At 51.3% G+C, this 13,181-nt stretch overlaps 1 protein-coding gene across 1 annotated transcript; it reads left to right on the plus strand.

Moving 5' to 3' along the window:
- The first annotated feature begins 1,869 nt into the window (after nt 1–1,869).
- LOC110555854 (uroplakin-3b-like protein 1) lies at nt 1,870–11,896 on the plus strand. The gene is made up of 7 exons (XM_060383227.1): nt 1,870–1,873; nt 3,740–3,859; nt 7,062–7,214; nt 7,402–7,621; nt 8,758–8,834; nt 9,089–9,209; nt 11,664–11,896. The coding sequence occupies exons 1-7, from the start codon at nt 1,870–1,872 to the stop codon at nt 11,761–11,763; spliced, it is 795 nt and encodes a 264-aa protein (XP_060239210.1). The 3' UTR covers nt 11,764–11,896.
- Nucleotides 11,897–13,181: the final 1,285 nt, after the last annotated feature.

Below are 13,181 nucleotides of genomic sequence, written 5' to 3' on the forward strand. Positions count from 1 at the left end.
CTCTAACTCCAGTTCCAGGGGATCTGATGCCTCCTTCCGGCTTTCAGAGGCACTGGGCACACATGGCGTATAGAGTGTGTATGCATACACGTAGGAGACCCCCATAGTCATAGAATAAAATAATAATTTTAAAGTATTTTTGAAGACATGCCTATAATTCCAGCATCGGGGAGGCTAAATTTCTAGGTCAGCCTGGGCTGTAGAATAAAACCCTGTTTTAAAAAGAAAGAAAGAAAGAAAGAAAGAAAGAAAGAAAGAAAGAAAGAAAGAAAGAAAGAAAAGGAAAATAAAAGACAAGACATGTGAATATGTGATGTGGATGAGGGCTTAGAGGTCAGAGGTCAAACAGGAATAGTTAGAAAAGCCAGAGCTGCTGGGCATGGGGGTGCACACCTCTAATCCCAGTACCCAGAGAGGCAGAGGCAGGTGGATCTCTGTGAGTTCAAGGCCAGCCTGGTCTACAAAGCAAGTCCAGGACAGCCAAGGCCACACAGAGAAACCCTATTTCAAAAACAAAACAACAACAAAAAAAGACAAAGAAGAAGAAAAAAGCCAGAGCTGTTGACCTGCATCCCTGACCCTGTTTCTCTTCTCCACCCCTCGTTGCTTTGAGAAACCAAACCAAAATAAAAACAAAACAAACAAAACCAAAACCATGCAGGTCAAGAAAACAAGGTAGGGGGTGTGGAGAGGTGGCTCGCCCCTCATGAGCAACATCTGCCCTGCTGAGGATCTAAGTTTGGTTCCCAAAACTTAGTTTGGGATCTAAGTTTGGTTCCCAAAACCACATGTGGTGGCTTACACCTGTGACTCCAGCATGATGAGGGTCTGACCCCTCCCGCCTTCAAGGGCGCCTGCACTCAGGAGCATATACCCACCCCCAACCCCCAGGACACAGACATATGCACAGAATAAAAAGTAAACAAAAATCTTGACAATAAACAGTAAAGTAGGAAGGAGAGATAGCCTGGGACAAGGCCTAGACTGCCCTAAAGCTACCTCAAGTATCTGGGCAATTGTGAAGTCTTCCATGTGTGCTAGGGCTGTGTGAGTTAAGGCAGACGCAATAAAAAGCAGGAAGGTGGGCTGGGTTTGAAGGCTCATGCTTGTAATCTCAGCACTTGGGAGGCTAAGGAAGAGCTTGAAGCTCTCCTAGGCTTCAGTGGAAGAGTCTGAAGGATGTTGTTCTCATTGTTGCTTGTGATATTCTATCATCTTTTAGGGTAAGGGCATGGCTCAATGAAGAACACCTGGGTAGAATTTGCAAGTGAAGAAGTGCTGGGGTGTTGCTTACAAATAGAACCCTTGCTTGGAATCTCCCAGTGAGGGGCGGGGTGTGGCTCAGTGGTAGAGCCCCTGCCTAGAATTCCCCAGTGAGGGGCAGGGGTGTGGCTCAGTGGTAGAGCACCTGCCTAGAATCCCCTAGTGAGGGGTAGACACTCCCAGCCCACAGGGAGATTGTAGGCAGGTGTTTCACTGCTGAGCCTGATGAGAAAGTGCTTCTTAGTTTATGGTGGTGGGTGCAGAAGATTCTGAAGGGACTTTGGAGGTGATGAGCTGCTTGTCATGAGAGATACATAGCAGAAGAGGTAGGGCTTGAGCCATCTTATAGTAGAAAGACTCAAGACTTGGGTGAAGTTGAGGAACTCAGGAGCATTTCCCAACTGACTAGGGCTTGGGGTCAGGGTGGGACACTGATTACTCAGTGCTCTTTCTCTCTGGACACAAGCAAAGCCCTTAGCCCCTTCTCTTTGGAGGGTGTGAGGCAAGCCTTGTCAACCCTTGGAGGCACACAGTTTCCCCCCTACCTCCTCAGCCCATGGGTGTGACAGTTGCCATGGTGCTGAGTCTTTGTTTGGTGACCCAGAAATGGGTGAGTCTCTGAGAGTCTTTAACTATTTCACTCGAATGAGGAGATAGCAAGTGGGGAGCCACACCTACCTTATGAGTCACCCCCAAAGGTACACAGCAGGCTGGGTCAAAAAGGGAAGACATCCGTAATCCCAGCACTTCTGTGCTGAAGTGGGAGGGGGACAGGAGAATCACAAGAGGGACCAGCTCCTGAAAGTTGTCCTCTGACTGCACGCAGAAGCCATGATGTTCATGTATGTGTCCACATGCACACACACTATACATACACATATGGGAAAATAAATAACAAACACACACATAAGAAAAAAAACAAGTGTCTATGGTTTGAAGTTCTCAGTTCTGGGGTCACTTGGGCCGTGATAGGGAGCCAATACAAGGATGTCTGCTGAGCACGGCAGTATGCAGGAGTGGAATGGAGACGGAACATGAAGAGACAGAAATGAACCATTCGCCTTGAGTTAGACCCGGAAGGGAAGTGAGCGGCAGCCTGCCTGAGTGCTGGGAGGGCAGAGCCATGGCTGAGCCGCTATGAGAGTGCAAGAGTTAACCTTCGGTCGGAGCCATCTCCTCATCGCGTGATACGATTAATCACGAGGCCTGAGAGATGAGCAAGAACATGCCCATGCGAGGAGTGCTCCCCCCTCCCCGCCATGTTTTATTTGTTTTTAGATGGGGTGTGCTGTAGCCCAGGCTGGCTAGTACCAAGGATGACGTTGAATTCCCGATTGCCCTGAGGGCTGACTGCCTGAGGGCTGGAATTATAGGTGTGAGGCAAAGACTACATCTGACTCCTTGTTCTGATGACTGCTGCCAACTTATTTTTCAGACAGAGAGAGATTGCGTATGATGTGTGTGTATGGAGTATGTTTATCGCAAACACACACATACATTTGTGATGCTGGGGAAGGAAACCAGCCAGGGAAGGAAACACATGCCAGGAAAGAAGTCTACCATTGAGCTACATCTAAGCCTATCTATGTCTGTCTGTCTGGCTGGCTGGCTCTCTATGTATCTATCTATCTATGTATTTATCTATGTATCTATCTATTTATCTATGTACGTATGTATGTATGTATGTATGTATCTGTCTGTCTATGTATGTATGTATGTATGTATGTATGTATCTATCTATCTATCTATCTATCTATCTATCTATCTATCTATCTATCTCTATCCAGCCATCCTTCCTCTATTTATCATCTATCCATAACTATTTCTATATTTATCCATCTATTAATCAATTAATCCATCATCAGTCTATCTATCATCTTGACTTACTTGCTGTGATGATGCTCTCCTGTAATCCCAGAAAGGAGGATTAGGAGTTCAAGGCTATCCTTGGCTATATATTGAGTTTGAGGCTAGCTTATAGACTCTATTTGAAAGTGTGTGTGTGTATGCGTGTGTCTGTATGTCTGTGTGTGTGTGTGTAGACAGAGAGAGGATAGATGACATTTGCTGGAACCACCTCAAGGTTTTGCCCTTTAGCTTGGATGATCTTGGAGGGACACCTACCTTCTGTGTGCCTTGTCTAGAAAATAAAGGGACTTCTTTTCTCACAAGCAGACTGTGAGGTGTCCTAATGGCCAGGACCCAAGACAGGTAAGGCAGGACCTTTATGGGGCAGCCCACACCCGTTGCCGCCTGCTTCATACCTTGCCCCTCCCAGGCCCTCTTGGAGTGGGGTGCAGATGTCCTGGCTCTTCTCCCTCATTGTTCTGTTCTTTTCAGACCCATCCCTGGTGATGCTGAAACCCCCAGAGCCTATAGACTCAGCCCCCGAACCTGTCCAACCAGTTGTGTGGGAGGAAGGGTCACCCCTAAGCGGCAGCCCAGCCCAGACAAAGTAGCTGGGGCTGCGCTGCAGACCGCTCCGGGAGGACGGACAGCAGCTGGGAGCTCGGCCCAGCCATGGGGTTCCAAGGGAAACTGCCTTCATTGCTGCTGCTGCTGCTGGTGACCTGTGTCCAGCCTGGGACAGCTCTGGGTGAGTAAGGCTGGGGGGCGGGAGGGGTACCCACATACTCAGCCCTCTGTAGGATGGAACACTTCCTCTGAAGTTAGGGTCCTCCTGAGCTCCTCCCTTGATTGTGGACTGAGTTCCTGGGTACAGCAACGTGGCAGCCCACCTCACACAGCCAGGGCCCCTCAACCCCAGACTGAAGAGCAAGAATATGGCTTCTCTCCTCTTTTGGATTCTCACGCCCATGTTTTTTACCAGTGGCTCCTAAATAACCTCTCATCTCCATCTCTCCATTCTTCTCCCCTCAAATTAAGCAAATATTAAATACCGACTGTATTCAGGGTACCCTAGTCCTCTGAGGTAGGACAGAGGGCTTTATCTTCACTTGTGTGTGTGTGTGGTATGTTTGTGTACGTGTGAAGGTTTATAAATGCACATCGTGGTGCTCGTCAGAGGACCGCTTTGGGAGACAGTCGATAGATCCTGGCCATAGAACTCAAGTCATCAGGCTTGGCAGCAAGCACCTTTTCCCAGTGAGCCATCTTGCAGGCTCGGACAGCACAGAGTTTATGTGGTGGTTCTCAACCTTCCTAATGTTTCAACCCCTTAATATAGTTCCTAGTGATGTGATCCCCCAACCATAAAATCATATTTTATTTTGTTTTCTTTTTTAATTATTATTTTATTTTTATTAATTACAATTTGTTCATTTTGTATCCCAGTTGTAGCCTCTCCCCCATCCCTTCCCAATCCCACTCTCCCTCCCTCATCTCCTCCCATACCCCTTCCCCTAGTCCACTGATAGGGGAGGTCCTCCTCCTCTTCCATCTGACCCTAGACTATCAGGTCTCATCAGGACTGGCTGCATTGTCCTCCTCCGTGGTCTGGTAAGGCTGTCCCTCCTTAGGGGGAGGTGATCAAAGAGCCCATGAGTTCATGTCAGAGACAGCCCCTGTTCCTATTACTGGGGAACCTTCTTGGACACTAAGCTGCCATGGGCTACATCTGTGCAGGGGTTCTAGGTTATCTCCATACATGGTCCTTGGTTGGAGTATCAGTCTCAGAAAAGACCCCTGTGCCCAGATTTTTTGGTTCTGTTGCTCTCCTTGTGGAGCTCCTGTCCTTTCCAGGTCTTTCTATCTCCCCCTTCTTTCATATGATTCCCTCCACTCTGCCTAAAGTTTGGCTATGAGTCTCAGCATCTGCTTTGATGCCCTGCAGGGTAGAGCCTTTCAGAGGCCCTCTGTGGGAGGCTCCTATCCTGTTCCCTGTTTTCTCCCTCTTCCGATGTCTATCCTGATAGACGTTTGCCAAAGGGGTCACAATCCACAGGTCGAGAACCACTGGGTTAGAGACAGGAGGAATCCAACCTGTACCCTGCTCCATGCTCGATGTTCTAGTCTGAACCTTTGGAGATGATTATCAGATTTTTTTTTTTTTTGAGACAAGTTTTCTCTATATTGCCCTAACTGTCCTGGAACTCATTATATAGACCAGGCTGGCCCCAAACTCAAAGAGATCCACCTGCCTCTGCCTCCTGAGTGCTGGGATTAAAGGTATGTGCCATCATGCCCAGCCTAGAAATTTAAATATTTATTTATGTATCTTATATAGAAGAGTGCTCTGTCTTCATTTACATCTACATGCCAGAAGAGGACATTATAGATGGTTCTGAACTATCATATGATTGCTGGGAATTGAACGCAGGACCTCTGGAAGAGCAGCCAGTGCTCTTAACCGCTGAGCCATCTCTCCAGTTGAAAGTTAATTTTCAAAACTGTTTACACAGGTGTGTGGGTGCACAGTGCACTGCGGAGATCAGCGGGCCAGGCGTCAGCTTTCTCCTGTCAGCCTGTCTCCACCGCAGCTGGGAGTGCAGATGTGTGTCAGCACACTCAGCTTTTCACTGCGGAGATCAGCGGGCCAGGCGTCAGCTTCTCCTGTCAGCCTGTCTCCACCGCAGCTGGGAGTGCACATGTGTGTCAGCACGCTCAGCTTTTCACGTGGATTCTGGGGATTAGAACTCAGGTCCTCAAGCTTTCAAGGCAACCGTTTTCCCAGTGAGCAGTTTCTGCAACCCTGAATTGATATGAGCCTTGTACAAAAGCCCACCAATTGCCCTAGTGTTAGGGGCCTGGAGTTGGAGGCATACTGTGGCTCTGGTCCTGGCAGGGGGCCTGCTCAGGGAGGACTGAGGGGAGGACCAAGTTTCTCATAAGAACAGCAAGGCTGGACAAGCCACGGTGCTCCCCAGGGTCCCCTATAGTGTATGAAGCCGTAGATCTGAGAAAGGGACAAAAGGGATGAGGTTGAAATTGACATTGATCATATGATCATGAGGATGTCGGTTACGTGACCATGATGAGGGTGGAAGATGATGGGAGGTGGTAAAAATTGAGGAGAGAGCAAGGAATAGCTTAGAATGAGCCAGCTTCGGGCCCCACTGGGTGGTCTGTGTTCCAAGCTAGGGTCTCAGTCCAGGGGACATTCTTGTGTTTCCCCTTCTGCTCCTTCCATGCAGATCCTCTCTCTTCTCTCTTTTCCTCTTTCCCTCTCTCCCTTTCCCTCTCTATCTCTGGGGTCCCAGGCACTCTCAAACAGTGCCTGGCTTTTGATAGGGGTTCTGGGGCTCTGTCCTGTCCTCACGTGGGAGGGAAGCAATTCGCTGCAGTCATCTCCCTAGCTCCTGTTCATTCCTATCAAACAAGAAGAGCCTGGCCCGCTCCGCTTGAGCAGGAGGGTTGCTCAGGCTCTCTGGCAAGCCCAGCCCAGGGTCCTGGATGCCCTGAGTTTGAGCCTCCTGAGCCTCTTTGTCCACCTGCCATTTCTTGTCCATCACCCCAGTAACACAGTACCACCCCACCCTCTGGGCTGTAGGCTATCAAGAGAGAGGGTCTGGGCATTCCACAGCCCCCCAAGGGCTCCTCCCAAAAAGAGTCCTTAATTTTGGATCTGGTAAGATGGCTCAGCTGGTAAAGACACTTGCTGTCAACCTGATGATCAGAGTTTGAACCCCAGAACCAACTCCCAAAAATTGTCCTTTGACCCATGGCACACAGGATACATACACACTCGCGTGCGCACACACAGACACACAGAATTAATTAAAAGTGATTTCTTAGCTCCCCTTTTGGTGTAGGGCTTTGGAAACAGACGAGTTCTCTCTCGGTTGAAACTGGATTGCTTACTCAGCTTCTCCCTTTGCCCTCTCTTTCATCCTTCCCAGAGAGCCTAAGCTATGTCCCCCAGGTCTCCAACGACACCCTGGCGGGGAGACTCACACAGTCTACTTTCACGCTGGAGCAGCCCCTGGGCCAGTTCCAGAATGTCAGCCTCTCTGACCTGGACGCCATCTGGCTGGTGGTGGCTCACAGCGACGGTGCGTACGTTTGCTTTCTTACTGTGAAGTGGGCACAGGGCTGGCGTCTGAGAGCTATAGCAGACCTGGGGGTTGGGGGCTAGATGCTTTGGGGGTGGCTGGGAAAGGCTGTCAAGCCTGCTAGGATGGAACTCTCACGGTCTTCCCCACGTGATCCACGCTGGCTGACCCTAATTGCCACTCTCAGCCACCCAGAGCTTTGCCGCCCCACAGAAGGTCTCGGACACGCACACGCCTGCCAACTTTGACCGCAATGGCTACTACCTTACACTGAGGGCCAGCCGGGTACACTACGAGGGTGGCCAGCCTGCCAGCCGACTCCGAGTTCTTCGCGTTGGTAATGATAACAACTGCTCCTTGGAGTCCCTCGGCTGTAACTCGCCTCTGCCGGGGGCTGGGCCCTACAGGTGAGCCGCAGAGACGGGGGCGGGGCCCGGGCAGCGCAGGCCGCTTCACTCGCTTCACTCGGGTCAAGCGGGGTGCTTGGCTTCCCCAGTTCTCTCCCTGTCTCTTCCTTCCTTCCTTCCTTCCTTCCTTCCTTCCTTCCTTCCTTCCTTCCTTCCTTCCTTCCTTCCTTCCTTCCTTCCTTCCTTTCTTTCTTTCTTTCTTTCTTTCTTTCTTTCTTTCTTTCTCCCCTGCCTTCTTTCCTTCCTTCCTGCCTTTCTTCCTTGTTTATGTCTGTGGTGTAGGTGCTGGAGATGGGCCCTGGGGCCAGGAGCAGGCTCTGGTATACCCACCCTCTCACAGGGGTGTGGGGTAGGGGGGTGTGGGGTGGGGGAGGAATATAGGCGGGTCCTTGCATCGCTCTTCCTTTTTAAGGTTTCTTTTTGGTATTTTAGTATATGGGGGTTTTGCTTACATGGTCGGTCCGAGCACTGCATGCGTGCCTGATGCCCATCACAGGAAGTGGCGAGCCTTCATGTGGATGCTGGGAATCGAACTTCAGTCGTTTGCAACGACGCCGAGTGCTCTTAAGCACCGAGCCCTCTTCTTCTTCTTTTCTTTTAAAGATGTATTTTATTTTTAACTGCGTTTGCCTGTCTGCATGTAGGTTTGTTCACATGAAGTGGGGTCCCTCAGCAGCCACACATGTCTGGCCCCCAGGAGCTAAATCGACAGGCAGGCGACCTGCATGACCTGGGTGCAGCATTTCCTCTTAATCGACGAGCCACCCCTCCAGCCTCCTTACAGTTCCCCTGACTCAGGCCCCCGCATGCCGTGGGGAGTCCTGACAGTGTATGTGGATTGTTTCTAATCCAGACCAGGCACCCACGGGTGCCTCGGTGCCCTGCCATTCCTCACTAGTACGTGACTTAATCTTGTTTGGCGGAGGGTCCAGCCCACACACAGCGAGGTGCAGTGAAAGCGGCCGCCCACTGCGAGTCACACAGCTCGAATAGACAGGCTCTGCAGCTGTGCTCGCTAGTCCCCGTCCCCTGCTACCACCCGGGCTGCCTCTCCGGAGGACAGGCTCCCGGGCACCAAGCCTGAGGGTTTCAGAACCGCGGGGAGTCGCGGCCACCAAAGCTGCTCTCCCGTCCAGGGTAAAGTTCCTGGCCATGAGTGACAAGGGACCTGTGGCTGAGACGAAGTGGTCCAAGGACATCTACCTGCAGCAAGGTATGAGAACACAGGGGCAGCTCAAAAGATGGGGGGGGGGGTGCGCTAAGGGGCCTGGGGGCGGCAGGGCGCTGGGGAAAGCAGGTCTCGCCCAGTCTGGAGGCGCAGCAACTCCCTGTCCTCTGCATGTACCCCTCCTCTAGGCTGCCCTTCGATTCTCACATACCCCAGCTTGGGGGCAGGATGGTTGGTCTGGAAGCTGCCCAAAGGGCCCCTTTTCGGTTAAATAACTTCTTTCCTGCTTGCCTGTGCAGCCCGGGCATTCCAAGGAGCCTCAGGGTCCCAGAGCAAGGGTACTGTGGTCATCATTGCCTTTTTGTCCATTCTACTGGCCATCCTGCTAGTGGTTTTCCTCGCGCTGGTCATATCCGCTTGGTAAGTGCATAGGTGGTGCTGTCTTGCCGCCCAGCGGTAGCCTTGGTGGCTTCCTGCGGCCCTCTGATGAAGTCTGCTCCCGTGAGGGCTGGGCGGGGTCACCAGCAAAGGCTTGGTTTCCCCGCGGACGCTGCTTGCCCCCCTGCGGCAGTAGCGGGAATTGCAAGCAGCTAGTCAGAAACCGTTCCAACAGCGAGGCGAGGCTGGAAAGGTGAACTGAAAGGTCAGCCGGCTGAAAGTCTTTGCTTTCACATCTTCGGGAGGGCTGAAGTACTGGGGGCCGGCACAAAACTTCCCAAAGGAAAAGACACCCAACGACTGGGTGGACTGGAGAGACATCTCCATAAAGGAGAGGCGGAAAGCGGGGAGGTACGGGGGCCGGCTTCTGGAGAAAGCAGTATGCCAGCAGGCGTGAGCAGGGAGCCCAGGTGTCCAGCAGAGGAACGCAGGCCCCTGGGGACCAGCAGTGGAGTCGACCAAGGGAGACCTGGCGATTACATTTAGAGCAGCGGTTCTCCACCCGTGGGCCGAGACCTCTTCCTGGGCGAATGGCCCTTTCACGGAGGTCACATATCAGATAGCCTGTATATCGGATATTTACACTACGAGTCATAACGGTAGCGAAATTACAGTTAGGAAGTAGCAATGGAAATATTTTTAACATTTATTTTTATTTTATGTGTATTGCATGCATGTTTGAGGGTGTCGGACTCCCTGGAATGGACTTAGTGTTGAGCTGCCGTGTGGGGGCTGGGAATTGAACCTGGGTCCTCTGGAAGAACAGCCAGTACTCTTAACCCTGAAGACATCTCTCCAGTTCACAACAAAAATAATTTTGTGGCTGGGGGTCACCACAACATGAAGAACTGTATTAAAGGGTGGCAGCAAAGGCTGAGCCCCACCGTTTAGATGATCCCTGGGTTTAGGGTTGGGGCAGGCATTTACGGGGTATTGCCTGAGCTGTCAGGGTCAAAGCCTAGATGCTCGAAGCCCTAACGAGCTAGGCTCAACCGTTTATGCTGGATGAGCCAATTAAACAGACAGGAGTTGGAAAGATGGCTCAGTGGTTAGGAGCATGAACCACGCTTAGAGAGCCAGAGCTCAGTTCCTGGCACCCATGTCTGACAGCTCACAGAACCTGTGACTCCAGCTCCAGAGGAATCCAACGCCTCTGACCTCCACACTCATGTGCAAACACACATACACACACACGCACACACACACACACACACACAATTCAAAGTAATAGAATAAAGTAAATAAAAACTAGTCAAAGGCAGGGAAAGGAGATATATTCAATGTGACTACATGGGAAAGGGTAACAGACCCAGTGACTTGCTAAGTCTGTCTTTGGGATCCTGACAAGGTCCGGACATAAGGTTCAGGTTTAAATAGAGGGTAAGAAAGAGGCATAGCCGAGCAATCCTGGGGAAGGTGTGCCATCACTGACCACCATCATTGGCTTCTGCTAGTCTCCGCTGGCTGGCACGGGGCTTCAGCCTTTTTTTTTCCCAGCAGGAGATTCCTGAAGAATGTCTTGGGATCCGTTGTTTTATAGTTTGATGGCCAAAGTGTCCCTTCCTGGGCCGGGGGTGTGGCTCGGTTGGCAGAGTGTTTGCCTGTAGCGTGCACAGAGGCTCTCCCAGCACTGCTTAAAACAGATGTGCATGGTGCTGCACATCTGTAATTCCTGCACTTAGGAGGCAGAGGCAGGAGGATCAGGAGTTCAAAGCCATCCTCCGGCACATAAGGAGTTGAAGGCCCACCTGGGTTAAATGAGACCCTATCTATGACACACGCCTTTAATCCAGCATCAGGGAGACAGCCGCAGAAGATCCCTATGAATTCAAGACCAGCCTGGTCTATAAAGCAAGTTCCAAGCCAGCTAAGCTGCACAGTGAAACCTTGTCTCAAAAGAACAAAACAAACAGACAGAAAAATTCAGGAAAGGCCAGGGAAGGAGGAGCTGAACTGTAAAGTTTTTTTAAATGTTCCACCTGAGTTGTTTCTTTTGTGTGTGGGCGTGCATGCACCACAGCACTCACGTGGAACTGAGAGGACAGCTTTCTGGGTTGGTTCTCTCCTTCCACCCCGTGGGACTGAGAGATCGAATCGAGCGCTCAGGCTCGGCAGCAAGCACCTTTGCCCACGGAGCCATCTCACTGGCCCACGTGTGCTCCGGACACTCGTGGACCCCACCCCAATAACAACAACAACAGTAATAATTCAAAACATCTTATCTAGCCCACTGTGGTTCTCCAGAGCCTCAAACTATCGCGCGGGGAGGTGGGGACCGAGCTGGCCTGTGCTCATGAGAGAGAGCTCCGTTACCCGTCTAACCTCTCCCCCCCCCCCCCCCCGTTAGTTAGGCCCCTGCAACCCGCGTGAAAGTCGAGGCAGAGCTGAGGCCTTCACTGACCCCTCTCTCCCATTGCTCTCCCCGAACCCTGGAAGCATCGGGAGCACTCCTGTACCCAGCCCAGCGGAGCAAGTGCGCATGAGAGGTTACCGCACCCACCACTCGGACAGCCACCACACCCACTGCGGCTCCTGAGGGGTTCCGAGGGCCTCCTCCGGGGGCCAAGCTGTTGAGCTTGACCCAGGCTCTGCTTAGCAGAAGATGTTCTCAGCACGAACCTTGGACCAGCCAGTCCTTGTCATAAATAAATACCCCTAACATCTTTGGACTTACCTCACACATACCTGGGTTCATCTCCCCCACCCCTGCCATTTTTCTCTTTGTGTGTGTGCGCATGTGTGTGTGTCGGTGTGTGCATGTAGAAACCCATCTTACCACCTTGGTTTTGTTTTTTTTGTTTTTGTTTTCTAATTTTTTATATGGATGAGTGTTTTGCCTGCATTTGTGTGTTTCCACCACATTTCCCTGGTGCCCATGGAAGACAGAAGAGGGCGTTATAGTCTCTGGAACTGGAGTTGTTCAGTAACAGCAAGTGCTCTTAACCCCTGAGCCATTGATCCGTCTGTCTGAGGGGTTTAAATTGCTATGAAGAGACACCATGACCGCAGCAACTCTTATAGAGGAATGTGCTTAATGGGGGCTGGCCTACAGTGGAGGGGTTTACCCACTGTCATCATGGTGGGAAGAGCGGTGTCACGCAGGCAGGCAGGTCCTGGAGAGGAGCTGAGAGTTCTATGTCTTGATCAGCAAGCAGCAGGAAGAGACAGTGACACACTGGCCAGGCTTGAGCATTGAGACATCAAAGACCGTCCCCAACGACCCATTTCCTCCAACCAGGGCACACCTACGACAATGAGGCCACACCTCCTAACTAGGACCACTCCCTATGGGCCTATGCTGGCCATTTTCTTTCAAACCACCACGCCAACTGCACCTTCTTTATGGAGTCGGGTCTGTCAGTGAACACGGAGTTCACCAGTCCCTCTCCGCTATCTGGCTGCTGAGCCCTAGGAATCCCGCTCTTTCTCCAGCCCTGGGATGGCAAACACAGGCTGGTGGGCCTGGCTAGTTACATAGGTGCTGGGCACCAAACTCAGGTCCCACTGCTCGAAAGATATTGTTAGGCCCAGCAGGGAGCCTAACTACCGAAGAAGGTTGCTGCGAAGAAAACTCGGAGGCCGGACAATGTAATTAAGAAGAGGTTTATTCATACCAACTTGCGCTGGGGCTAACTCTGCATTCAGGCTAGAGTTAGCATTGACTTGGAAGCCTTGGGTTTTTAAAGGGGTAGATGAGGGGGTTACAGGTCTGACAGCATGGGAGCGGATATAGGATCTATTTGGGGCACCCAGTCTAGTCAGCTTTGCCCTAGCTTTGTCCCAGATGTCTGGGGGATATCTGATCTTTTTGATACGTGCAGATTCAGCTACTGTTAAAGGTGGGAAAAGGATTAGTACATCCTGTGGTCAGACTAGGCCATTGTTAAAGGTGGGAAAAGCAATTTGCTCATCCTGTGGTCTCTTTGAGAAGCGGGGCTATGTGCCTTTAGTCAA

Source organism: Meriones unguiculatus, chromosome 4, assembly GCF_030254825.1.
Source record: "Meriones unguiculatus strain TT.TT164.6M chromosome 4, Bangor_MerUng_6.1, whole genome shotgun sequence".
Classification (NCBI taxonomy): domain Eukaryota; kingdom Metazoa; phylum Chordata; class Mammalia; order Rodentia; family Muridae; genus Meriones; species Meriones unguiculatus.

Excerpts from the sequence above, each read along its gene's own strand:
- LOC110555854 (XM_060383227.1), top strand. Across the intron at positions 8,835-9,088 it reads GGACATCTACCTGCAGCAAG|CCCGGGCATTCCAAGGAGCC; the intron begins GTATGAGAACAC and ends TTGCCTGTGCAG. Across the intron at positions 9,210-11,663 it reads GCGCTGGTCATATCCGCTTG|CATCGGGAGCACTCCTGTAC; the intron begins GTAAGTGCATAG and ends GAACCCTGGAAG.